The sequence below is a fragment of the Dermacentor variabilis genome, chromosome 1 (genome assembly GCF_050947875.1).
Source record: "Dermacentor variabilis isolate Ectoservices chromosome 1, ASM5094787v1, whole genome shotgun sequence".
In the NCBI taxonomy this organism is placed as follows: Eukaryota; Metazoa; Arthropoda; class Arachnida; order Ixodida; family Ixodidae; genus Dermacentor; species Dermacentor variabilis.
This window is the reverse complement of record NC_134568.1, coordinates 216773546-216801396: the sequence shown is the minus strand read 5'-3', so window position 1 is coordinate 216801396 and position 27851 is coordinate 216773546. Positions and strand designations below refer to the sequence as shown.

Genomic DNA, 27851 nt, shown 5'->3' with positions numbered 1-27851 from the left:
GCACCCCATGCTAGCGACGATTTTGAGCGACATCTCCCCAATGTTGCCGGTATGAGGGCAACAAATTTGTGTCAAAACTAGCATGACGTGTCCTTTATTAATTTAAGTTGATGTATATTACTGTAAAACGCAGCATAAACTATTCTGAATGTCTTACAGAAGGTTCTTATCCTTGCACACATAAAAATTCAGTTGTTTGCTTCTTCCGTGCAACAATCGGTAGTAGTTGAGCGATGTACATCCAGTCCCAGCTTCGCGATATTGGCTAGCTGCTCATAGCACTTCCGGGCGACAAGTGACAAATTCTAGATTTCCAGAACCGAGTGATCGAGCGACAAGACTGAGCGATCTGTTCAAGCCATGGCCTATTTTGTCGCTCGAAGCCGTCGCTCGTTGCCATCACGCACAAAATCGCTCTCATGGGGTTTAGCCTTAAGAACATATTTTTCCAAGTGGCTTGAGCAACTTTAAGGAAGCCTTTACAGCTTCTAATGGTGATATCCATTCTACAGGTCCCTCACAAAACTGAATATTAAAAATGACCCTATCATAAAGTTACCACCCAGTTTTTTTGCTGAAAAACCCCTTAAAGCCCGGTCCACATGGTGTGAATTTGACTGCGTTTTCAGACTTGCGAATTCCCATTTGCGGCAAATGGGCCGTCGGGCACATAGTGCGTGCGATTTTTCAATGTTTGGAGTGCTGAACTTCTCTGCGAAAATGCACATACGGCAAGCACGGGGAACCAATAAAAACGTGGATCTACCACGTCACTGTTACCTTCCTACTTAATTTTTGTTTTGATAATGTAACGCACTAAGAATCTTCACAAAAACAGTTTCTAAGTTGCTTTATTTTGTTCTCACCAAAGCGAATTGATGCCAAGAATAAGTCAGTTCTCTGCTACGTTCTCGCAAATGCGAAAATCGCAGCTGCCGCGCTCGGTGCATGTGAAACGGCAATGCGGAGTTCGCATTTGCGGAAATCATAGCTGCAGAAAATGCAGTGTAAAATCGCACCATTTGAACCGGGCATTACAGGTCTTTCAGCAAAAAGCTGTGTGTGGTAACTTTATGATAACGAAGAAATCTGTGGAGATCAAGGTCACTTCTTGCGCCTCATCCCCCTGCTCGTGCTTGGTACTAAGCTTGATTTTTGGGAATCGCCGCTATAGTGCCAACATGGCAAACACGGCTAGTGCGCAGGAGCTAATTTCCCGCACAAACTATGCCTCCCTCCTGACGTCGAGCCGCCACACGAGCATACGTAACCGGGACAGGCCCCGAGTGGCCTCCTGAGTGGGGGCCACCCGAGCTCTCTTCCGCTGAGCGTAACAAGTCTATTAAATGGGACCTTTGCTCCCATGACTTCTCATTCTCGGGCTTGGTAGACGGCTATCCGGTTAGCCCTAGCACAGCAGGCGTGGGTACTTTATCGATCGGTCTTGCGGTGAGAATCTGCACGTAGGCGTCGTGACTGTCGCACTGTGGTGTATCTTGGGTTAATAAAGCCGTATTTGTTGGACATCTGATTTCAGAGCCTTCTCTGCGTCGGGTTGGAGTCGGCAAACCCTGCTGTGGCATCTTGTGCGTTGCAAAATGGAGGATCATCGTGCCTCTTCCTGACCATCACTCGGGTGAGCCTTGTGCAAAACAATCTACACACATCAAAATGTAGTAAAATACTAACAGGTTGAAATGTGCTAATAGAGGTGTAATAATTTTGTTGCATGTTGTGGTAAAACAAGCTAACACACGTCATGGTCTAAGAAAAAATATGCAGCGAAGGGATAATCATTGACAGTGATAGCAATGAAGACTAGAAAGATGAAAGCTCGTTTTATTGGCAGCATAAAACTTCAGTAAACGTTTGCTAACACACGTGGTGACTACGCCCAAAGGCGCACATGAACAGAGTTGAGCGGTCACAACACTGTCGTGAGGAGCGCTGGAAGTGGGGAGCATGTGTACCTGTTGCAAAGCGACCGATGGCCTTACGTGCCTCCGCAACTCAGCAGATCGTGTGACCTACAAGACCCGGCACCCAGGAAGACTTCTCGTCATGGAGGGCCTTCGTGCTTCTTGCAGATCACGTGACCTCCAACACCAGGCACGCGGGCCGACATCATGCTCGCGGGACCTCAGGACAGCACGGCACCAACCCTAGCCAGCTTCAAGTGTGTTGCGGCAAGCAACATTGATACAAGGAAGCAGTGCAGCTGCTGCATGTTTTGTGAGGGAATTGAGGAAAGTCAGAAGGGCTAGAGACGGCGCTGTAGGTGGTGTTGACGTTGCGATAATAGGGGGGGAGGGGCTGCATTTGTTGCTGATGGGCAATGCAATTAAGGCGGCAACATAGCCGGCGCCACAGCGTGCCCCATACCAAGTTGCCCGGCAAAAATGTGAATAGACTGCTGAAGCAAGACTGCGAGTCGGCCTAGTTGGAACAGATTCATCTTAAAACTTATTGTGCGCAAACAAACAGGGACGAAGAATAGAAGAAATACAAGGACAAGCGCTCGTCCTTGTGTTTCTTCTATTCTTCGTCCCTGTTTGTTTGCGCACAATAAGTTTTAAGACTGCTGAAGACGCGGCAGCCGAAATCGCACGGTGATAGAGACGCGCGAAGAATGTGATGCTCGCTTACTTCGTCTTTGAAGTGAAGCAATGTCAGCCACAACGGGAGAAGCCGTAACTCAAGCTTGGTTACTTCAGAAACATGAATCGGAGTGACGTACTAGAATCCTACACGAGATGCCAGAAGCACGTGACGCTTGATAATAGTTTCAGTATCCGGGAGCGAACACACCATCAGCTATCGCCATTGAATCTTGACACACGCCTGCATTACGAGTCTCACAAATTTTTTTTTTTCTTTACTTCTTGGCTGATGAACTGAACCTTTTTAGCTTTGGTTACTTGCATGCTCCCTTGCTCTCGAACAGTTACGTGCTGAACACAGGCACCATCTGAAGAAAAAAACAAGGCATCAAATAGAGTTGATTTTTTTTAAGGCGTTTAGCTAATTTTCTCTGCCACATTTTTATGACTGTATTTAATCTACAACCACCCCACCTCCCCTGCTGCAGTATTTGTATGCATACAACTGCGGTGCATTGTAGATATACTTTATGGCTATTTTGAGGATACTGCCAGCCTACACTGTATTCACCCTGTTGCGAGAGGCAATATTTTCTCGAGGTTTCTCTCACGCTGAGGCCTTTCTACAAAGCTGCAAAGTTGTGGCGGAGAAAAAGTGCCTCCACCACCTTCCATAGCTCAGCATTGGCCACTCACGTGTCCCAACACATCCTAAGGTGTGGTGCATTAATTTTGTCCCCTACATGTGTACATGAAAGATGCCATGCAAACAGGAACGTCCCCTTTATTTCGGAGGCAACTGCGTTTTGTTGGTACTGAAAACTGGCCAGACTGCATTTCTTAACACCTTGAGGGCTCATTATTTGTCGAGGAAATGGTACTGTAATAGTTTTCTTTAATTACGCAAAGTAATTTAATAACATGGTAGAAAACAGAAGTATGACTAAATCTCATATAGTGAAGCATAAACATTTATTTACGGGAATAATTGGCCTACCTTCCTCCTTAAAACTTTCTCAACAGATAAACTTTTTTTTTATCACAAAAAGTCACTGCATTCCTCACAACTACTGTGGTAACTAATGGAGACTCACAACATTGGACTTATGACTTGCCACCATCTCGAGCTCCATTGCTGTCACCTTCACTGGGAGAGTGAAATGAAAAGCTCATCTCTTCGTCACAAACTACAATAATCGTATAGATAAAAACAGATTGCATTTCCATGCTGCACAGAAGATGCTTTGTGTGAAAATTGCATGCGAATAGGATGACTCCGGCATGCGAGTAGAGTCCTTGTATATGCTAGCACATACTGAAACTCTACACAACGATAATGATTTCTATTGGCATCCTCTTTGGAATGAGGCAGCGACAAATAGTCACCTAGCCTACTTGAGCTAATCAGGTGTTACATACATCTATTGCAGTCTGAAATTTTGTCTCTCTCTCTCTCTCCTTAATCTTTTCTCTCCATTAAAATCTCTCTCTCTCTACATTGAACAGTTACCTATACCTGCAATGACCTTGGCTCTATCAATCTCTTTCCTGCCTTTTTTTTTCCATCAATACTCTAAACATCTCTTGCTTATGTGTTGCACTCACCTGGCACTCAAAGTAAGTTTACTGCCATCTAGTGAGGAAAATCTCAATGAAAGAAGAAACAAGGTTTGGAACCCTCTACAAATCACAGACCATTAAGAAAGTGATGAATAACCAAGACGAGGCGGGCTTGCCATAAGCCAAAAAGTGACGATTGCTCATGACTAGCTTAGGTTGTCAAGATCCCTTAATTAAAGCCAAACATTGAGTGTTTCACACACATTTATTAATGAACGGTTTGCAAAATTTTGCAAGTCAGCCACCTTACAAGGTTTTGTTTCAACCAAAAACTCTCGAAGTACTGCTTGCTGGGCCAGTTGGTTCATACTGAAACTCAAGAAAACCAATAAAAAAATTTGAGATGCAAACACGACGTAAAGAAGAGACACCATAACGCTGGGAGGCACTACCAGCAGTGTGGTGTCTCTTCTTTCTGTCACTTCTGCATCAAATTTTTTCGCCAATTTTCTCAAGTTTCAAAAACTCCAATTCACAGACTATTTTTACCTTATGCAGACAAAACTCATGGGTCAGAGGGAAAGCACACGAACATACAAAGCCAGTGATCAAATCTGTACTTAGAATTGCTTTCTTACTTTTTGTCTTCAAATACTAATTTGAAAAGTGGGTTTCGCCTCTGCAGTACACCTGTCCACCAGAGCATGGTTGTGCTTTTGTTCCTTATAAAAAGAAGCAACTGCCCCCTGTCAATAACTTTCACTCCATGTGGCCCTCACAATAGGTAGAAACTTTCAGTGAAAAGTGTGGAAGCCAGATGGCATTCCCCGTTCCATTATGAAAGAAATAAAAATGCAGAAGATTTTCAATGGAGCTTTTTGATTAGGACAGAGTTCTGCAGAACAGGAAGATTTGTGTATACACTAAAACAAAAGCACAGATAAAGTTTGCAGCATGCACATTCTAAAATAAATACATTGACAGATATCTGCCATCCCTCTCTGACAAGCACAAGTATAGAGGAAGGGACTAGCCCAAGTTCATATATAATCATAATCTGCTACATTAATAGAGTTTGCAGTTACTTGGAGTAGAACTTCAGCATACCAGCCTCACACTACATGATTTTAAAATTTTTTTTCCAGTTAACTGTCAAGGCAAGGCACCTTGTGTTGATTATCACATCCAATGCCCTACGCAGTTATGCTGCTAAACATTATAGACCTATTGCTGGGGCATAAATTCCCAATGCAACACACGCTGTAAGAGGTGCCATAGTAGTTAATTCTGATGACCTTATATGTAATGTCCACGCAAAGCGCAGTACAGAAGTGTTTTTGCACTCTGCTTCTACCTAAATAAGGTTGCAACATTGGATGCGAATGACGATTATAGTGGACCAAGGACCATTCAGGAATATACAGTAAACCCTCGTTAACTCGAACTTTGTTGATTCGAAATCGCGGATAATTTGAAGGTTTTCTGCGGTCCCGTATTTTCCAATGTAAATCTGACTGAATAATTCAAACTGGTGGCTTAGGCCATCCCAGTTAATTCGAAGATTTGGGGTGCTATGTGGCAATTCCCGATCCCCCATTTCACCGCAAACCTGACGAAACGACGGCCATTCGGAGCCACGAGGCAACGCCATATAGCAATCACGATTATTTATAGACAAAGTGCCCAACCCGTAGTACTGCTAGCCAAAAAAATCAGTCCACGGTACACCCACACACCGCCGAAACGCGCTCCTGCAGAGGAGAAGATGTGCTTCACTGCAACACAGCGAGCATACCGGTTTTCGTCACATGCTCTCGTCCCAAAACTCCGCACGCTCCTCGCAGTCGCAGCGGTCGCAGCGTCAGCGCGTGTTCCATGCCACTGCCACTGGTTGCCGTTTGCCCATTCTCTCTCCGCGCCTGCGGCAACGTGTGTGCGTACAACGCCAGTCTGCGTCATTTCTTTGTATGCAGTGGTTAGGGGTGTTGCAGCTAGCGTGGTGCTTTTTTTTTTGTCTGAACTGTGCAGAAGTGCCAGTGAGTGAAGATGCCAAAGTATAAGACTTTAATGCTGCAGCAGAAGTTCTGCTTGATCCAAGAAGCGGGTAAGAACAAGTGTTCCAAGAACGAGTTGGCTGAAAGGCACAGTGTGCCGCTCTCGATGTTGTCCACAATATTGAAGAACAAGTCGAAGGTACTGGAGGCCGACAGCAAGAAATATTCTTCGAAGCGGTCGTAAGTACGGGCTCCCACGTACCAACATGTGAAATCAGCTTTACTTCACTGGCTGCAGAAAGCCAACGCAGCCCACCTTTCCGTCAATTGAAAGATACTGCGGGAGAAGGCCAATAACTTGGCTCTACAACTTGGGCACGAAGAGCTCAAGTGTAGCAATGGATGCTCAGCCGTTTTAAAGAGCGCAATAATTTGACCTCCGTAGCCGTCTGCGGCGAGAGCGGCAGCGCAAACGAGAGCGTCGTCGACGACTGGATGAAACGCACTTTGGCTCCGTCGCTTAGAGTATGGTGCAGACGATGTGTGCAACCTTGACGAGGCAGCCTTTTTTACAAGATGCTGCCCAGAAACACATTTGCAGCGAAAGACACCTTGGTCAAGGGTCAAAAGCAGGGTGAGGAAAGAATTACCGTTCTGTTCGGCGCGAACATGTGCGGTAAACACAAGCTGCCGCTACTTGTAGTTGGAAAGAGTGGGAAGCCTTGCTGCTTTAAAAGTGCACGGCTGCCGCCAAGGGATGAGCTTATCTACTGGCACAACAAGAAAACCTGGGTCACAGGCGCAATAATTTAAGATTACATTCGGCAGCTTTGACCGCAAGTTTGCGGCCACAGGCAGGAATTTACTCTTCGTTGTTGATAATTGCTCCGCGCATGGTGACATCCCACACCTGAAAGCTATCAGGATGGTATTTCTTTCTCCAAACACCACGTCGATCTCGCAGCCAGTGGACGAAGGTATCATTCACCACACGAGGATGATTTACTGCCACCACCTGCTCAAGCGCATACTCCTTTGCTACGACAACGGCAAGGAGTGCTCCATCGACCTCCTCGGGGCCATATGTCTTATTGTGTATGCATGGAAGCAAGTGGAACTCACTTTTATCATGCGGTGTTTTGAACATGCTGGCTTTTTGAAGGAAAGGACCGTCGATGCTGATGCTGACTATTCGTGTGCACTTGATGAAGGAGCCGAGTACTGCAACCGCATCAATGCACTCTGCGCAGAGGAAAGCAAATCCGGTGCAGTCGGCTTCGCCGAGTATCTAAACTTTGAAAATAATCAACAAACGTGCTACTCAGATTCGGAGAGTGAAGCTACCGCTGATGCGACCATGTGCGATGACAGCGACGACGACGACGCTAACGAGCCCTCCCGAGCACCCGCTCTCGGGGAAGTTATCGGATCGCTGAACGTTATCCGCAGTTTTGTTGAGTGCCACGGTGGAAATTCTCAAATGCTGCAAGTAGTTGGCCAACTAGAAAACATGACCCTTGGAGCCTCAACTACAAGATGTGGTAAACCAGCATCTCTGATTACTTCAAGTAATCCAAAGATCGCCGAATAAAGGTAATGCATTCCTGCAGTGAAATTTTTTGCCTGGGTTGCATTTTTTTTTGTGTGTGTGTTCAGTTAATTCGAAAACCCGCTTAATACGAAGATTTTTTGTGGTCCCGATGACTTCGAATTAACAAGGTTTTGCTGTACTATGAAAGTGGTAAAAAAGAATAGGAGGTCATGAGAGATGAAACAGCGTACAACCAAACTGCTTCCTCGATTGCTTTCTTTCTATAAGTTAAATCTGACACTTAATTAGGGGTGAACCATTTTACTGCGTAAGGCGATTATTACTGATCACGATAGCATATACGGGCTGGTAGTGACCTGTTCCAAGATTTGGAGTCAGCCTATACAAAAAGTGCCTTAACTATTGGAGTTAACGGAGTACGACATGCTCATAATATCTTTAAGCTACAGAACAATAGACTCCTCAATGTCCACAGGGCACTGACTACAGGTATCACATCCAGCAGTATTACTCTTTTATCATGACATAACTACAAGTGTTCCTGATTTCTCAGGTAGAAGAGGTACGGTTAGATGCTGCAGGTGCAGAGTCTTTGAAGGCAGCTGTGACACTGGCAGTTGCAGTCTCGCTTTTGACATGTTCATCTTCAGCACTCATGTCTTTAAAGTGCACATTGTCTTCACTTGGTTCCTCATCAGCTTCAGATTCAGTCCGTGGAAGACCTGTGTAATTCTGCAATCAACAACAAAAGGGAAGTTGTGTTTGATTCTGACAAAGCAAAATATTCACTATTTGTCTACCACAGCCCCACTTTGGAAACTAACAAAAAATTGATTTCACACTACCAGAGCTACTTCCAGTCTACCTAGTTGTGCCGTAGTAGAGGACTACAGAATTATTTTAACCACCTGGGGTTCTTTAACATGCACCCAATGCATAGTATACGGGTATCCCTGCATTTTGCCCCCTTCAAAATGCGGCCACCATGGCAGGAATTAGATAGAGTGCCCTCAGGCTTAGCAGCATAACGCCAAAGCCACTTCACCACTACAGTATACCGTATTTGCACAATTCCACTTTTTTGAATAAAAAGTGCTTTTAAATTTGTATGCGCGTTACAATCATAGCTAATTTGACTCAAATGAAAAACGAAACCGATTCTATTTTAGTATGAAAGATAACTAGCCTCAGTGCCATCGAAGATACATTGTTTTTCATGCCTTGGTGTGGGTCACCATTTTCCAGTTTGCTGTACATGTGGCATTTCTAATGCATTAGAAGGAATTAAAGATGACATCCGTGGTTGGCAGACAGCGAGAAGGAGGTGTCGTTGGACTCTGATACAACTAGCTGCTAAGGTTCAGCTGTGCACGAGTCTGTGTGCCTTTGTACGTTCCATGAAGCTGTTTCCACGCATTACGCGTCGACTCAAGTTCCTTTACTTGAAGCGCACAGCGAAATTGGCTCCAACTTTTTTTTTTTTTTTTGGCAGTAATATAACTGTGCGTTACAGTCGGGGGCCGCAAAATAGGCCTTAATAGGACCTTTCTTGGGAGCTTTTGTCTTTCAAATGATCAAAGTTTTGCAATTTTTTTTTATTTTCACCTAATTGATTTTTTTTCTACACAGTATTAAGGCAGGAAAGGTTGACAGTAATAACAATGCCACCAAAGAAAGAACACTCGGCTCTCCACAGCAACTATACAGTGGACCATAGAACCGGTAAGCAAGAATCAGGCTCAGAATGGCTGTTCATTGTAGTGCGCAAAGGTCATATGCTTATCATGAAGCACACAAATAAAAAGCTGATATTTTGCCAGCACAAAAATGGGGTAGGGCACAGAAAGAGACAAGTGTTTTTAATATTGTTCACATGTGGATGACATTCAAGCACTTGCACGCACTGTACTATCATTACAGCTAGACACGCATTCAAGAGCCCTCTCACTCATTTCTGCTGATTTCACAAGAGTGGGAAGTCACTGAGTTTAGACAAGAGTAAATGAGCACAAGTGAGGCTGAATGCCAGTAAGTGTAAGGGGCATAAATGAGTGCCCCTGAGCACCAGCTGACAATATGGACCAATTAGTTATTACCTGCAAGTGGGAAGAAATATTACTTTGAAATAAACCATAAGCCCAAGCACATTGAGTTGATTTCGAAGATGGCAAGTATATGTAAAACGTATTCGTGCAGAATGTGGAGAACGCAACCGAGCACATTCTGCTCATTTTAGTTGCTTGCTCAGAGCAATACGTGTGTTCGTCTATTGCCATGGCTTGAATACTTTGTTTACACTATGCATGCAGTCATTGTATTCAGACTAAGTAGGGATAATGCCAGTGAAATTTCAAACACAGTGCTGTAACTTGAAAGGTCAGGCACATTCGCATGTTAACAATTTCTTACGAGTTATGCACATGTGAAGTATGTGATACAGAATGCTTCGCTTTCTGCAGTAAATCATCGCCACCTAGTTTTATAACGTTAAGATGGAAAACTGGGCGTGTTGGTTAGGCACGATCTGATGTGAAAGGTGGAAAGATGACAAACAAAAAGATAAACACACACACCGGGCACTTTATTTACTTCCAACAATGTTCAGTCAGGAAAAAAATGCCACTATGTTATACATGGAGCACTATCACAGTTCATCTGTGCACGTTTGTGTTCAGGTAAAGCAGTTTATTTTATTGAAATGAAAATAAAAGAAAGAGACATAGCCACCTTACAATGGTAACGGCTACTCTTTTTGTATAGCAGAAACAACAATATAGCCTCAATTACTAATCTAACCCATTTGTCACGGCTCCTGGCAGGTGTGAAAATTTGGCTTACATTTGCAATCTCTACAATGAATTGCCAGGTGGCCCTCTTTCCCATTTCTAACATTGTTTTGATGTTGCCTCGGCCTATCATTCACACAGTGAGCTCGGTTTGTCCCACATACTTTCTACCACATAACAAAGGAATTTCATAAATGACTCTTGCTTGACATGAGCAAAACATCAACAAGGTGAATGCAGGAGCCAACGTTTCGACAAGTGGGCTTGTCTTCTTCAAGGCGACGTACGCTTTCCTCGCCACAGTATATACAGGTGAACAGTATATATATACTGTGGCGAGGAAAGCGTACGTCACCTTGAAGAAGACAAGTCCACCTGTCGAAACGTTGGCTCCTGCATTCACCTTGTTCACGTTTTGCTTCACAGTCTTGCATTTCCATCTCCCGCATTCCTCGTGTTTCCCCTGGATTCCTGCCTGACATGTATGACATATTTATTTTTGTGATTTGTGACACAGGCCGGTGCCTTGCGAAAAAAGGGTTGGTCATTCTGCAGATCCTTGAAAGCTTGCATGGGGCAGAAAACACCATTTCACAATAGCTTGCTTGGCAACCTTCTTCAAATTATGCGACATGCGGTGTATGTAAAGCATGACGGGTACCTTTTTCGCGAGGTGGCTGCTGGGCCAGTTGGCGAGTTCAGAACTTTTTCAGTATTTTTCCTGCTACGGAAACTGGCACAAGTTGTGGGTAACCTGCCTCCATTAGTCGTTCAATCTGCTTAAGAAAACTCTCCGCAGCTTGATGTGAGCATGACTTGAAAATGTTCAGCTGGCACATTTTAGCCATGTTGCATTTTACTAGATTGATTAGACTGGCTTGACTACATTGTCCGTTGTTGGCTTTGCGCCTTTCGCATCAGATCAGTTTTATAATGCTGACACATGCTCTCGGAGCAAGGAGAAAGAAAGATAGGAGATAGGCAGGTTAGCCAGCATAAATACAAGTGAACTACTCTGTGCTGAGGAAAGGGTATAAAGGGAATGAAAGGAAACAGGACAGCCGAGATTTCAAATAAAAAGTGAAAGGATGTGTGCACATCAATGCAATACAGTGCACTCTGGCAACAGCCCGCATGTCAAGTAGCAGGGCAACACAAAGGTGTTAAGCACACTCTCGACACTGATTCTCTCCCTTAACAAGGTGCAAATAAGTGCAGTCGAGTCTGGCTTTCTAGACACACCACAATCAAGAAAGTCACATAAGGGATCTCGGATCATTGTTTCACAGCCTCAGGAGTTTACGGCTAACATAGAGACCTGTTTAGTACAAGATCACTACTATATTGGCCTTGAACAACTGTTGAACAAAACACAGCCTTAACAGGGCCAAGGTGAAACTGTTTCTGGAATTGTCTAACATTGAGTGGAATTTCTTTTTCCTTCCAGGTACAATGATCGACTAGAGATCCAGGAGTCATCAGGACAAATAGTTCTGAACATATACGAAGGATACCTGACGTGTTTGTGACGACGGAGCAATTATGTCAACATGAAATACTTACCTGAAAATGCTTCTTTTTTCTCTTATTGGCAATGTATATATAAAGAACTTCACTTGCATCTCCCTGCATTCACCCAAACACTGCGACATGTATACGGAGTGTGCTCCACAGGCCAAAAAATAAAGTTTATATTGCTTGGCTCCCACAAGAGTTCTTCAATTCGAATATGTACATATCCTTGCAGCACTTTCATTCTTTCTTTTTTCATGCTAGTCATGGATAGCTATCTTTTCATTAGCTGCAAGCACTTCGCTGTCCAAGTTCCTCATTAGATAACCTATCTATAAAAAATGTGACCTTACACTAAGTTTGGGATGCATGTGTTCTATTCCTGATATTGTACTTGTCTGCTATTTTACATAATTTTGGTTCTAAACAAACCTTTTTAAGGAACGAGAAAGCAACGAACTCTGAGAGGCCCAGCTTTGGTCGGGCACAACCGCATGAAGTTCATGCAAGTTCATGTCTTATGCTTGTTTCCCATTTTAAAAGCTGCAGGCGCGAACACTGCCTATCTGCTTTTGTATTTCCTGTCACAGTTTGTGTTTTACTTTTTACTGTCAGAGCTTGGCATATAAGTCCTCATTCTGTTTTAAGAAGCTACACTGAAACTATGTTGTGCGCTTTGTTGGATTGTAAATAAATCATTCTCCTATCAAAAATATGTTCTGTGCCAAAGTCTGCATGAATGCACAGCATGCTTTCAGACTGCATACACAGATGAAGTGGACATTCCACTAAAGCATACTTCAGATGGTAAGAGAAAAACATGCTTTTAATAACTGTGTATATGGGTGCAGTTGACATAGCAAATATAAGGAAGGCAGAGGCGCTCAACTATTGTACATGACACCTAAATCCTGATTCAATTGTTCCTTCGGGATAATTGCGTATGCAAGCATGCAGTCCATCTCAGCTGCTTACAACCACTGTCTGGCACACCTTACTTTGCATGACACACAGCACAATAGCGTCGTGCCCGCTTAATACAGCGTGTCCACTTTAACAAAGTCGGCATTAAAAGAAAATATATATATATAAATAAAAGTAATTTCTGCATGAATGCGGCTCGTCTTGTGCACGGTGAATTGCTTGCATTCCAGACAACAGAAAGTGCTCATTGCGGTGGTGCTGATCATAAAAATGTAGCACAAGACAATGGGAAAATCGCGATTATTCCAGGTTCATTCTGCATCGGAGACATCGACTTGAAAGGCTAGGAATGGAGCCGTTATCAGCTTCGATACACAGGCAAAATCGGGCCTCGTTATACATTTCCAATCAGCTGAATCTTTATTTTGACGACAGCTGCCGTGGTAACCTGGTGGCACCAGCGCTTCGGCCCCGCTTGTCGCATTCCAATGGAATTAACGCGCACCCAAAGGGTTCGCATTAATTAACCCCAGGTGGTCACAATTAATCTGGAGCTCTCCATTACTGTGTCCCTCGTAATCCGCAGCAGACTCGGTATGCTAAGTCCAATAATGTAAATTGTTTAACCATATTCTAATTTCTTTCCTCCCTTCCTTCTTTTAACACATTGATGGCACTGTAGGTATGGCCACGGTAGCTGCGCTGACATACACCTGGCAGGTAAATAGGTGAAAACAAGCTAGTGTGTGCAAAGGGGTGAAGCTTCCGATATTTGCAATACAGTTACGTTAGGCTCACGAACGGAGGTAGTGACGTGCCTTGCTGCTTCAATATAAACTGTGCCAATAACTACAACAAAGCGGCATAAAAAGCACAGTTCGGGAGCATTTTTATTGTACTCACAAAACCTATATCTGTCAGTCTTATGGACGGGGCATCCTTGTTGCGGCCAACGGAAGTGAACAGAAATATTTGTCGGTTCAACAAACTTACAGATGTGCCGGCAAAATCCCGCCTGCTTATTCGACGTCTCAGAATACTGTAGCCGTATTGCCGGTATAGTGTCGAGGAAGTGCAACTTTGAAGTAAGTGCAGTTACCTATATTTGCAGGTGTGCATGTTGGCGGCGGATCATATTTGACTGAACCTTGTGAACGAGGTTGAAAGTTTCTGAGACAAAGCCACGTTCCCAGTTAAACAACGACTGCAGTGACCAATCCACAGCATAGTGAATAAAGACAAAACATTGAAGAACAACATTTGCCTGGTGAAGCAGTTTGTTTTCGCGCAGCTCCCATGCTCGGTTATCTTACCACTTTTAGCCTTTCCGCCGCACATGAAAGCTGTTCAAAGCGAATACTGCTACTTATTTAAACACATCTTTACTATCACTAACCACATAAGCATCGGCAACAGTTACACAAAATATGTATACCACACACGAACGCCGACGGTGACCAATCAAATGGCAGCCTCGGCAGCACAAATGTATGTACAAATAGTTATGCGAATCCTCCGTGTCAGCGTAGCGATGCTGTCTAGCGCTTACAGTGTTCGGTTGTCACACGGTATGCCCGGGTTCGATTCCCAGTGTGTCCATGTTTGTGCAATGTGTGTTTCGATGTTTGTGTGATGAGTGTTACCCCATTTCCTATAATGTGGTTCTAAGCTATATGTATGAAACCTCGTGCAAAATGCCTCTGGGTGGAGCCTGTCCATTTCTTCATCAAAAATGCCTGTTGGGTCACATAATCTTGAGCCACATAATATTGGAGCCACTTAGTAAGCACCTGCCGTGGTTGCTCAGTGGCTATGGTGTTGGGCTGCTGAGCACGAGGTTGCGGGATCGAATCCCAGCCATGGCGGCCGCATTTAGATGGGGGCGAAATACGAAAACATCCGTGTACTTAGATTTAGGTGCACATTAAAGAACCCCAGGTGGTCGAAATTTCCGGAGTCCTCTACTACGGCGTGCCTCATAATCAGAAAGTGGTTTTGGCACGTAAAACCGCATAATTTAATTTTTTTTCACTTAGTAAGCAGGACAGATTTGATCTGAAATACCGCATAAACATTTGGCATTATGCGTGACATTTTCCAAGCGGCCCTTCTCTGCAACGAATAGGGCCGTTTAAAAGAGCCGCACAAAATAGGCCGCATGTGCAGTAGGCCGCTTGGAGTGAGCCATTTATAAGTGTCAAAATTTTGATCTACTTTCCGCGTTATATGTGTTGTTTTAAGCCGGTATTGACTAAGAGTGTATCGAAATGAGGAACTGAGTGCAAGACGGATGGGCGAGTATTGCGGTGAAGCTGCAGCGGCGGGCAGCTATATACTGTTCTCAATCGGGCGCGCCTCGCTCATTTTCTTGTTTACATGGGATCTAGCAGCCAGAAAACGTATCATATGATCGCAGTTTGGCGATGTACTGAACATTGGTGCCGAAAAATCGTGTTTTTTGGGAACGTATGATCCGGTAAAAAACGAGCGTAACTCTATTGGGTCATTTTTTGTTTGTGGCCTTGATCGCGAATGTTGGCACCAGGAAAATGCCTTAACAGGAACATATCAATGAGTTTCTACTGTATTAGGGCACGATATACAGTCTCTTCACAGGGACAGAACACCAGTTAAATTCTGAATGTTGCATCACTGCACAGACATCCTGGGTTTTTGCAGTGCCTCACAGTTTCAACAATAGCTCTTGCAGGTTCTCCTAATGTTTCATGGTTGTAAATGGCACCATTGTTCAGTAACTTGCTGTGTCAAGTGATTTGTAGCTTTGAACAGGAATCCACACAGCCATTGTAGGATTGACCCACACGTGCACTTTTGCACATCAATAAAATTTAATGGTACTGTGAAGTTCACTAATAGCTATACAACTTGATTAACGTTAACACCAATGTGTATTGTCCATTACGTTACCGAAGACACTTAGAACCAGCTTTGACATAATGATCAGACTTTCCTACTTTTCTATCACTGTTTAAAGCCTGCAACATCTGTCAAGCTGAACTTGCAATGCTTTTGTTATGAAAGAAGGCACTAGCATGAATTATTCATTCTACCTTCCATAGGACAAGTGCCACAGTGTACTGAGACTGAATCAAATGGCCACACATCACAAAAACCCAGATACGTGTGAACACATTCAGCGTTTTTTTTATAGCATAATCACACATTTTTGTGATTCTGCTATAAACAAATTATGTGTACAAGTCTTTTTTTGCAATTTCAATACACACCAATTCATAGACGCTAAAGTTCGGAAGTTGACACTGCTTCAGAGGGGCACGCTAGTGAAAAACTGGCTCCACAAATCGTTCCTGAATACATTTTTCATGAGAAGCAGGGCTCTTGCAAGAATCACGAAAATTAGGTTCTTGTGACAATCAAGTCTCTTATAGCATAGTATGTGATTTCCCTCTAAACTAATGCATTAGGCAGGCAGACATTCAGAATACACTGTTTAACAGGAGCACTACCACCAAGACGACCTCTACAAGAAATCAGAGAATTTCACTGACTCATGGAGGGTCTATGCCATCCAAATGGCGTTTTTGCAGAGGAGTTGTAAGGCAAGGCGGACATACACTGCCACTATTAACACAAGTTTGAGAAGAAGAACAAAAATTTTTTAACTTTATTCTTGGGACCTTGGGGCTGTTCTATAAGGCAAATTTGAAGGCAGTTGCATTTTATGGCACTGCCATACTTTTTACGAAGTCCTTTGCCAGGTAAAACATTTTGCCACTTTGCCTGGCAAGCACATGCCATGATGTGCCATTATTCAAACTTCACCATGCACTTCATAACAGGGTGTTTCCAACTGACATAATAGCAAGGTTGCCTTTCTGGTGTTCCTAGTACGCCTGATATCGATAATTCCTCAACTAAGATTGAGCATTGTAATGCAATGATGAGATCTCGAATTACGTGAAATTTTCAGGATTTAAAAAAATATGGAGTGCCTTAAAATGTGATCGCCTTCAAATTAACACATAAACAACTGCACCTAAGTTTCTAATAAAAATGTCAATTATAATTTACAATATTTTAATTTAAAGATGTGTCTTCTCAAACATAGTTAATAATGTCATCGTATTCCATCCCAACTTACAGCTCCTCTACAAAGCCGCCACGAAAGCTACACTTACAATCTTTTAATAAAAATATGCGTGGTCTAAAAGAAAACACTCTGTATGTATCAATTGTAGCTCACTGAAGACTTACCATTCTTTGTGCGCGTTCACAGCAGACATTATATGCAAATTCACTTATCTGTAATCAAGTAAAAATATAAATATATTGATTAAAAGAAGTATCAACAAAACAAGGTTACATAGCATCTATGGAAGAGAACACAGGAATCTTACAGAAAATGAACTTGGTATGGCCAAGCCCTGGAATCGATAAAGCACCCCTATAGATGTGTCCATGGGATAAACCTAAAACAAAGAAGCAATGAGAAATCCTGCTTGCAAGGTTACGATTTTTTCAGTACTGTAGTACACAGCTACACTTTTCCATGCAGAGCTCGAGCACATGCCTACAAGCTCAGGTAAGTTATTCTGCAAAACATTTGCAGAGCAGTATTAAAAAGAATAACACTCCTAACATTAATGTTATAGACACATGTCATTAGTAATGTTGGGAACTTACTGCACCAGCTGCAGTACAAAGAATCCTATCTACTAGCACTTACCGCAACAACTTTGAAACGGCTCATGTGATCGAGAGACCCAACCATGGGTCCGGAACTGATGTCCACATGGTCCAGCAAACGGTACAATGTGACTGTGTTACCAGTGGGTGATGCGGCTGCTATTCTAGGAACCTGCTCTGCTTTATACCTGTTGCACAAAAGAAGAGCATTTCATTTTTTGCTTGCATGTGCCAACAGGCCGTTACAAAATGCTGATAATGCATGTTGTCCTTATAATTCTAAAGGTAAAATCCCTCAATGATGGCCTGTTCAGATATAAGTAGACCCAACTACTATGTGCAATACAATACAAACAAGCTGACCTTCGTTGAGCAAGTTGATCTTATTTTCATCAGTGCTTTTGCTTTGATGCACTATTGTTGCACTCACAATTGTGCCCACAGCACATGAAAGGAATAGGGATGGTTGGTTAATTTCTTTATTCATTTTAGACTTTAATCGAAACTTTTGCCAGGTACATTAAGAAGGTTGAAACACAGTTATCTATTTTTGTAGGGCCCTGTTTTAATGTTTGAGAGGTGGAACCAAGTTAGAAATACAAGCGTTCGATAAAGAAAGTTCGATAAAGAATAATCTTTAATTTGTTAAAGACTAAAGAGAGTTGGCACTAGTGGTCTTTAAATATATAAACAATACATGTTACAAGATGGCACTTAGGGCAGCCTTAAAGAAGATAAATGGCACTAGTGAATCCCTGTACAGTACAGTTAAACAAGAAATAAGAAAAATGGCAAAAGTGAAAGGTGAAGTCCAACTAAAATATGCAAGAAATTGAAATGTGCACAGGGGAAAAGAAAATTACTGGTTTTGGACTTTAAGCCACATGCTCTTTTCCTTTTCCACAGAGCGAAGGAATGTGAATTGGCTGGGATGTTTGGGTGAATGACCACACAACGAGCATGCGAGAAAAGACACTTGGAACCTATAGATTTGCTGGAATCGACATGAACTCCATTGCTATGTCAAATACATGCTCCAAATGGACGCGAATACTGCGCCACATCTTTAGTGGACTGGCAGTGACACGCCGATCAATGATTGGGTTGCTATAGTACGCCTTGACTTGCCAAGGCATTTCAAGCCTCTGGCTTCAGGCAGTGTGGTTGGTGTGTGCGGTGGTGGGGAAGTGCACGGCTCAGTATCACTTGGGACGCGGAAAAACAGTCGACAGCCCCACAGTCACTTCTTGTGTTCCGCCATTCTAGTAATATTCAAAAATTTTCGCGCAACTCCTGTCAAACTCTCCAAAACTATTAATCAAACATGTCTAATCAATTGAGTCGATGAAATAAAAGGTGACATCAATGAATATTAATTGTTTTGCGGGATAGTCTTAATCGATTAATTATTCATAGATATTACTAACATTAGAAAGGGGCTAAGCACAATCAAAGTCACATAGTATTTCTGCATCATAGCATTCTGTAAACTGTTCCGCAAGCATATGGCTTCAGGAAAGAAAGAAAAACAAAACAAATCAGTGTATAATAATTGGTTGCATGACCAAGGAATGGGTTGTTCAGTAGGCCATTTCTGGAGACATTTCACGTATACATGTCTATTTTTAACTGCACTTGCAATGGCTGAAAAACAATCCCGATCTACACTTATGCCTACTCATGCCTAATAGTAGGCATAAATTACATGACAGTAGCAGTTTTGCTACAGAGACAGCGTCAATATTCAAAGCTTATAAAAAGCACTAAAATTTGCCGAGTACATTCCAATTTTTGCTTTAAGGCCATTCAATGAATGCTCCAAACAGCACCACCATAATTGAGAATAGAGAAAATAAGTTTCACAAGCAATTCACTTCATTTGTCATGTACTGCAATTTATTTTTCAAAAAGAACTTCTGATACGCTGACACTGTCTACCTACGATCACTAATGCATTTTATATGTTATTGCTACACCTAAATACTAGAAGCATCTCAAATTAACGCATTATCTTCAATGCTATCAATGCATGTAAGTGCATTCTGCATTTTAGTTTTTGGGAACCTTCGTGTCCCGAGGCACCCATCAGGGCAGGAAGCTTCACATGGCAAGGGCAGACACATGCCAGTAGGCAGGGGAGGGGACCTTCCTCACAAGAGCTGCACACAGGAAGTGCAAGTGCTATCAGCATGACTGAGCAATTCACGTGAGATCCCGTTGACATCACCTAACTCCTTTTGGTCCTCAACAAGTGGCGAGTATGGAGCACTCCGCTGTCGCTCACAATTTTTCAGCACATGGTTAGTCAGCCATGTTTCTGTCATGGCTGACATGGCCACCCGTAGACTCGGCTGGTAAGTCGGAAACACCTGTTCACCTAGCATATTTATTTCTAAGAGTTCTTCGGTGATTTTAGCCAGAGCTAGCTGACCTGCTCAAATTTTTAGTTGCATATGTAATAAAAGCTCTCCAAGTATACAACGTGGTTGCTGTCCATTGTTTCCTTGAGCTTGAACAGAACCATGGTTGGTAAGCAGGCGTGTGCCAACCGCAGTGTGCGGAGCGCCAAGGCGTAGTGACATTGGCACTCCTGATCTCTACAAGTTATAGGAGTATCAGGAGATCTTTCATAAATTATTTGCTTCCCCCATATATGACATCACAAGTTAGAACATAAGAGTGTCAATTAGACATAAAACAAATACAATAAGAAATTAAACAAATAAAAACACCTCATAAAGAGGACAGTACAGCTACTAAGTAAATTAAGCATAACACGCAAAAAGATTATGAAACTATGCGAAGAAAATCAGTTTAGATAGAATGGAGATCTCGCTCACAGCTAAGTTGCACTACACCAAAGTAGAAAAAGGTTGTGAAACAACACTCACTTGTTGTCTTCAAACATTCGAAGTGCCACTGAAGCATCTACCTCAAGCCTCTCAAAATGGTGGGGCTTTGTTGCAAGTCTCCTGCCCATCCCAGACAGAACATCTAATTCATCCTAAAAAGGAATGTAGTTTTGTTACCGAGAGCAACTCCGAAAGAAATTTGTATCTCAAATCAGTTTTGGAACTGTCCCTTTTCAATGTAAAAACAGCAAAGAGGCAACTTTATATGCTCCAAACAATAACCTTGCATTCTTTTGTTAGTGACGAACATATTAAACCAAATTGCTTTTTCTTGGTAGTGTTTCTTTACTGCTGCATGCAAAAACTAGCATACTTTACAGATAAAAGGAGATAAAGCAGGAGCAAAGATCCTGGATGCTCTGCATGCACAAATTATTGAACAACATATTCTAGGGGCTGCACTAACTTGATACATGTGTTATAAAAAAACATTTTTTCCCCCTTCTTTTCAACAACTGCCATTTCTACTTTTCAGCTATCAACAAAGTTCATCACAACTGTATTGCCTGTTATTCTCATCGCAGAGGATTAATTTATTTTTCTTTTTTTAAGTCCCCCCCCCCCCCACTTTGAAACATATAGTGGAAAAGGTAAGAACTGCCCAATTTTTGCATTTCGGCAATTTATATCCCTTCTGTGCTCACAAATTTACCTAACCTTTTCCATTTGGTTTCGTAAAAACACTTCCAGTAAAATGTGAAATAGGGAAGAAGTACTGGTGTGTGATTAATGTATGACTTGAGTACATTATGCTTCAAAAAGAGAGAGAAAGAGAAACACCGGATGGAGCTCAGTGGCATCGTCAATCAAACATGCTGTGAAGCCATGAGAGTTCACTGAATAGCAAAGCTTGTGAAATGCAATCTGGCGAAGGCACAACACTGTACGGCAATGTGACTATGTAGGAACTGCAAGTTAGTGCATTTGACATTCGAGCATAAATAGAATGATACCATTTGTGACATTACATGGGTACAAAGCTCAAAAAGAAAATAGCTGCTATGTAGACATGCTCCTCCCCACTTTAGCATCAGTGAATGTGTCCAGTTCAGTCACCACAATGGCCGCAGTGTAAAGACTGAAAGAGCCTGGGCCAGGGCTCCCCCAAACGCTCTGAATACCACCCACTTTTAACTTTCATCACAGCAGCATGCAAAATGGGTGTAAATAGAAAAAAGAGCAGTAAGGATTTTTTAGGCAGAAGGCTGACACAAGACTCTGGCCTCACCAGGCTCCTTGCATCAGAACACATGCAGGCTTGTAGATGCAGACTAATTGGTGTCTTAACTTAAAGCTGCCTGAAAAAGTGAAGGAAGTATGGTGATATTTCTTTAACAGAATCCTATTTTAACCAAAATGGGTCAGGGAAAGCAAATTCACCTGAGATAAATTTGCTTTCACTCACCCTTTTTGGTTCAAACTGAATTCCGCTAAAAAAGTTTGCCCTACTTTTTTTTACATTTCTTTGCAAGTTTAAACCAAAAATGTGGAACCCCAGTTACTACTAATTTACCCAGTTAGGTACCCAGCTAGGTACTAATTCTCTAGTTTAAATAAAACCAACTGACCCTACTAGAGTAGTGCGGGACACTTTGCATTCTTGGAGGAGCAATGCCAGAGAGCCAAGCTTATTCCATGCAAATGCCCAGAAGCACTGAGTGGACGAGGATGGAAGGGCTGATTTGGCACAGTGCCTCCTATCTATACACAACAAGCCAACCACTCCGCACTGATTGGCTCACGTATCAATGGTTTATGATACCAGGTATTGCAATTTCCATTATGTAACCTCATTACCTGACACTGTAACCTGGCATTACTCTCAAAGCCATGCTCCACATGGGGTGAACTTGAATCTGGTCACATTAAAATATAATGATTAATTACGTACTCGAGGGAATGAGACTTCATACCTTAGTTATGTAGGTGACAATTATGTAATGAAAACAATAAAAGCAACACAATATTTTTATGTCAATACTCCTTTAAAGTAACGACAGCTGCGAAAAGTTAAAGACAGGAGAGGGACAGGTAGAAGCAAGAACTGTAGCTCTTCAAAGCAGATTGCTCAGGCATTTTCTGCAACTGATATAGCTTGAAACAGTGCAAGCCTTGCAGCACTTAATAATTTGCAAGTTATTGCTGTCACTGCTTTGCATTGTAGGCAAAATAACTGCAACCTTTTGAGACTCCAATGAGTCTTCATTTTCCGCATTTACACACATCGACATGTTCTTGTCCCGCCTCCACCAAGCAGCCTAAATTCAGCTTTACTCGGGCATTCTTTTGCCCTCTTCATATTGAAATTCCAAATGTCACATGAAATTTCACTTGTCTTATTTGCACTGTTGAACAATGCTGCATACTCTAAAGAAACAAAAGGTGATGCATTAGTTTTGTATTCTACAAATAATTATTTGTCATTCCTGTGGATAATCGAGTCAAAGGGAACAATAACTTCTTGAAGTATAGCATATTTGACACATCACTAATATAACATGCAAAATTATTTAATTACCACATGCACAAGACAGGGTATGATGCTTAGCTGTCACTAATGACAAAGCATGTCTCAAATTTTGTGCAGATGAACCCCATCTATCTTTCTTCTGTGTGCTGATGACATTTGATGTTTTGGTAAGACCAACAGCTCTAGTATATAAAACAAGAAACACTGTCAAAAAGTTTAAAAAAAAAACAGTTTTATTTGGAAGAATAAGATACTAAAATAACTCACTCGGCGAGGTTCCCAGTTTTCTATGCCAAGGTCCACATTGTACACAAAGCTGCCAGATCGCACTGCACATGAAAATAAATTCAAGAAACACTTAAATGAATGCAGCAAGCACGGCAGATCCCCATTACAGTGTTTATGACCTGCAGGTGCTATGGTAATCTCCTGCCTTAATTATATGTACCACTTACTGCATTTGTGTAGATTATGCTGGACAGAAAGTTCTACTGGGCAGTCACATGCAGCCGCCACACAACAAGGCCAAACTTCTCAATTAAATAGGTGCACAGCAGCAGGTGTGTGATATTCAGTAGTGTAAGCATATTGTCAGTTCAGACAATGCAAGATTCAATGAGGAGAATCTCTCCCCTAATGCTAGCAAGTGCAGGGAGCTCAGCAGTGCAATGCTAGGTGAGGAGGAAGTACACCGTTTCTGGCACACCACACAATAATTAGCTCTCCAGGCACGCACTGAACCTATGTTTTTAACAGCCATTTCTCACAGAATTCCAGCTTCACATGTCTAGAAGCATAAATTAAGCAGACTTTAACAATACTTATTGCAAGGTATTGTAAGAATTGCAACACAAGTGAAACAGGTCTCAGCAGCAATCACCAAGCAATGTTTCCCTCATGTCAGCCACTTACATCACAGTGACATGTACACTGTTAGCATAGAGAAAATGACAGATGAAAAACTATGTTTTTAATTATTGCATGAGGTGATCTACAACTTACTGTAATTCAAGAGCATCTGCTCTTGCAGTGGTATAAGCAGTACTGCTTTTCAGGTATTGGTCTTTCTAATTGAGAAACAGGTGGTAAAGTGCAACTGCTTCCTCTTAAAATTCTCTACAAAACTTTTTATAAAATTAATTTTATTACTAAGCAAACTATCAGGATATGAAATCTGTAGTGCCATGCTTGAAATTCTCTGCAGTTACCTAGATGATTGGTACCAGCTGGTTAAATAAAATTATGCAAAATCAAAAGAAGTGAACCTGTGACAAAGAATGCCATGCCAACATGTTTTTTTTGTTGTACCTGCATGAAACTGACCTTCTTGATTACATTTAACTCCATCCTAAAGTTATGCCGCATAGAAACCCAAGCAAATAAAAAAAAAACAAGCATCCATATTTGGCATGCTACTGTTTTCTGTTTACATAAATGACATCACTGAAATACTTGGTTCTCCCAAACTCACCATGAATGCTGAAAACACTAATGTTTTTTCTATCCACTTAATAACTCCTGAAACCAATGCCTACTAAGTGCAGCTTTCAAGTTGGCTGAGGAAGAATTAGCTGCATTTAAATGCTTCAAAAGATACATATAAGTCCTTCCAGCATCTTAACAAACATCTACACACTGCAATTATTGGAGAATGTTAATGATAATTGTCACACCAGTTTGTGGAAAGAAATATTTTTTGGAGTGAGAGAAAGCAAAAAAAGTTTAACGAGAAGAAAGCCGGAGAGGTGCACTGGAATAACTAGGCTTCTACTTCACACAAGGGTAAAAGGGAAGAGGTAGACAGAACCTTGGGGTACAGTTTCAAGAGTTGCCAAACTTGTCTGTACACAATGCACCAATATGAAAGAGTACACATCACCTGTACCGAAATAGCAATTTCTGCAAATGTGCAATTTATAACCCCACTCGTTGCTGTTTGCTGTACATAGTTCTTATGTTGGAACAATCCTCCTCGTGGAAAATTTTTTTAAGAGAAGGAACTAGAAAAATTGCCAACTTTAAATGGAAATCGGGTGTTCCCTTTCATATGGGTGCACCATGTGATGATATGTAGTGTTTACTGGCGCAAGGGCCAAGTGTGGCCAAAGAGCGCCAAGGCAGTGATAATGAGCACTGAATTGACTAATGGCAGATGTGACGTGGCTGTAAGAGGCCTAAAACTGAGAGCTATAAATTGATTAAAATACATAAGGAATAAAAATATGAGAATGAGTGAAGCAGGGTATGATTTAAGTATGGGATGTACAACAATGGTGTCATAGCGTTACATGAATATAAATCGACAGGTGATTGTTGTTGACGAGTAGCACAATAGCCTCAGTGGATACCTTGAGCACAAGGGCCCGGAGGCATGTGCTATACCAAAAGTTGACATCGCAACCGTGGCCTCTCACAAGAGGCCGTGTTATGAATTTCTTAGACAGAAAACATAGAGCGCGTCAACGTCATTTAAAAGGGCTAATGTAGATTGTAAGTCAAATAGCGGTTCTCTGCCTAGAAACAGTGCCAGGTGAAGTGGTATCCACTGACTGTATGCTAAAGGGAAGTGTTTTTTTCCTCTCGACTTGGTGTTTTGCGGCATTTTAGGAAGACATGCTGAACACTGAGTGTCTCCCCACATCTACTACACATTGGACGTTCACCGCAAGTCAACAAAAAGCTATATGTACCGTAAGTGTGCCCTATTCTGAGACGACAGAATAGGACATCACTTCGTCTGGACTTGGTCAGTGATGGCCAGTATGTGGCTTAATTATGTGGAATCTATTAAGGGTTTCAGCGTCCCACTTATGCTGCCAGTACGTTCTGAGTTTTTTTCGTAAGTATGGCTTTAGGTCTGAGACCATGTACCACCATGCACCATGTACATCCTATCATAAAGAAATAACATCCAGCTACCGACTGGTTGCTACTTGTCTGCAACGGCTGTGCAAATAAAAAAAACTTGATTTTGGAGTTAGCATACACAGTTGGAGGCCCCGACAAAATTTCTCATGTTATACCATTATGACTAAAAAAAGCAATGGACAATTTTCTACTTTATTCAAAATTTGCATTGGCTTATTTAGGAAAGCACCACATGAACAAATTGTAATAAACTTCTTGTTTTAAAAATGAAAATCTTGCACTTCTTTGACAGTTCTTATGGTAAAGTGCAATATTTAAACAGCTCCACTATTTTGTCAACATGAAATGTTAAAAGCAGACCAGTTCTTACATTTAAATGGCCCCTTAAACCCTTTCTATTGAAGTCGAGAAATGCAGTTGAAGCTAAAATAGACTATTTCAAAAACACTTTGATGCAAAAAGTAGTTCAATTCAATCTACAGAGGCGTAGTTATTGGCAATCAAAGATAGCCTTTCATCCCCTTCGTGGTGCTCCCACTGCTTCAATGCCTTGCACTGTGAAGGCCATGGTGGAGCGGGTCAGTGTCCACAACGTTCCGCCTACTGAACGTCACCATGGCACGCAGTTCAAATTACATTTTGGATGTTCCCATAGATGCCACTACTAATCACTGCAGCAGATATGATGCGCCATACTCGGAAGCTATCCCTCAATTTACGGTTGAGTTCATGATGTCTCATCCCTCTGCTATGCTATAGTGTAGTAGATACAGGGTTCGTACAGGTCTCAGATACAGAAATTCAAGAACATTCATGGACTTCCAAGGCACTGTCAAAGCTTTTTAAAGGGTGCAGAGCAGCGCCCCATGTAACAATTCTTTACTATAACAATGTTTTCAAAACAGTATAGCTAAACATGGAGGTAACGAAGGTGGTAAAATCGGCACTTCATCATATTGAAATTGGACCTCTTATGCAAATTTTTCTTACATGAAACAGGCCGTACAACTTCTTGCATTATTGCACGACCAAAAAAAGAAACGAATTTCATGATTAAAATGTCTTTTTTATCAGTGAGCCCGTGACCAAAGATACGCTTCCATACCATGTTGATGATGTCTTTACATCGATAGTATGAAACGAAACCTGCAAAACTTTCACGTCCACTCAGCCGCCGTGGCTGATAGTGTTGCTTGCAGTGGAATGACTTTGCATCTGCTATAGATTGACGTCAAAGATAAAGTGCAAGGGCCGCGTGAAAAATGAAAAAGTCGCAGTTTCGCCGAAAAAGCAAAGCATCGATTGCAATCGCAAACTAGTAGACAGCTATACAAAGTAAGGATAGTAGTTTTACTGGCTGTATGAAATTGGAAATATTTGCTTACCAACTGAATTAACGATTGTTGTATTCATATAGGAGGTTGTGGCCAAGTACTGCACCAGGGTGGCCGATCCTGCTCTGGTGAGGGAGTGCATTATTGGTTCTGGTCACCGGGATCAGGCCACAGTCCAGGCCTGTTTATGCAATTTTTATCAACATGCGGATTTTTTTTTTTCTTTTTATCCGGTAGAAAATTGCGCGGCACCAGGATCCTCTTGCATGCAAGGCGGATGCTCTACCTCTACGCTCTACAAGGGAAGGGAAGCGTAGCAGGGGGCGGCAGAAAGTAAGGTGGGCGGATGAGATTAAGAAGTTTGCAGAGACAACATGGCCACAATTAGCACATGACCGGGGTAGTTGGAGAAGTATGGGAGAGAGAGGCCTTTGCCCTGCAGTGGGTGTAACCAGGCTTTTGATGATCATAATGATGAATTAACGAGCTTGGTGTGAGCATTCCCAAGCTAACATGAATACAGCACACTCAATGTGCACAGACACTCACTGTTAAAATGCTGCTGTGAGCAAGTGCGGCAGTAGCAGCGAGCAAAGTGACGTTTGTACTGTCTATCGCTTCAACACAAGAGTGGCGAGAACACAGGGCGCACAAAGGTATGGCCGTCTGCA

The 27851-nt window shown here is 42.2% G+C and overlaps 1 protein-coding gene across 1 annotated transcript in view; it reads right to left on the bottom strand.

Annotated features, from left to right (window-relative positions):
* Nucleotides 1-8203: 8203 nt before the first annotated feature.
* The window catches only part of mRpL39 (mitochondrial ribosomal protein L39), a 32922-nt gene continuing 13274 nt past the window's right edge, over nucleotides 8204-27851 (bottom strand). Inside the window, exons 5-10 of the mRNA XM_075668719.1 lie at nucleotides 23246-23307; nucleotides 20488-20600; nucleotides 17637-17784; nucleotides 17308-17379; nucleotides 17165-17212; nucleotides 8204-8438 (exon numbers count right to left, since the gene is read on the bottom strand). Coding sequence (XP_075524834.1) covers nucleotides 8256-8438; nucleotides 17165-17212; nucleotides 17308-17379; nucleotides 17637-17784; nucleotides 20488-20600; nucleotides 23246-23307 — 626 coding nt within the window. The 3' untranslated portion in view covers nucleotides 8204-8255. The remainder of the gene's footprint in view (nucleotides 8439-17164; nucleotides 17213-17307; nucleotides 17380-17636; nucleotides 17785-20487; nucleotides 20601-23245; nucleotides 23308-27851) is intronic.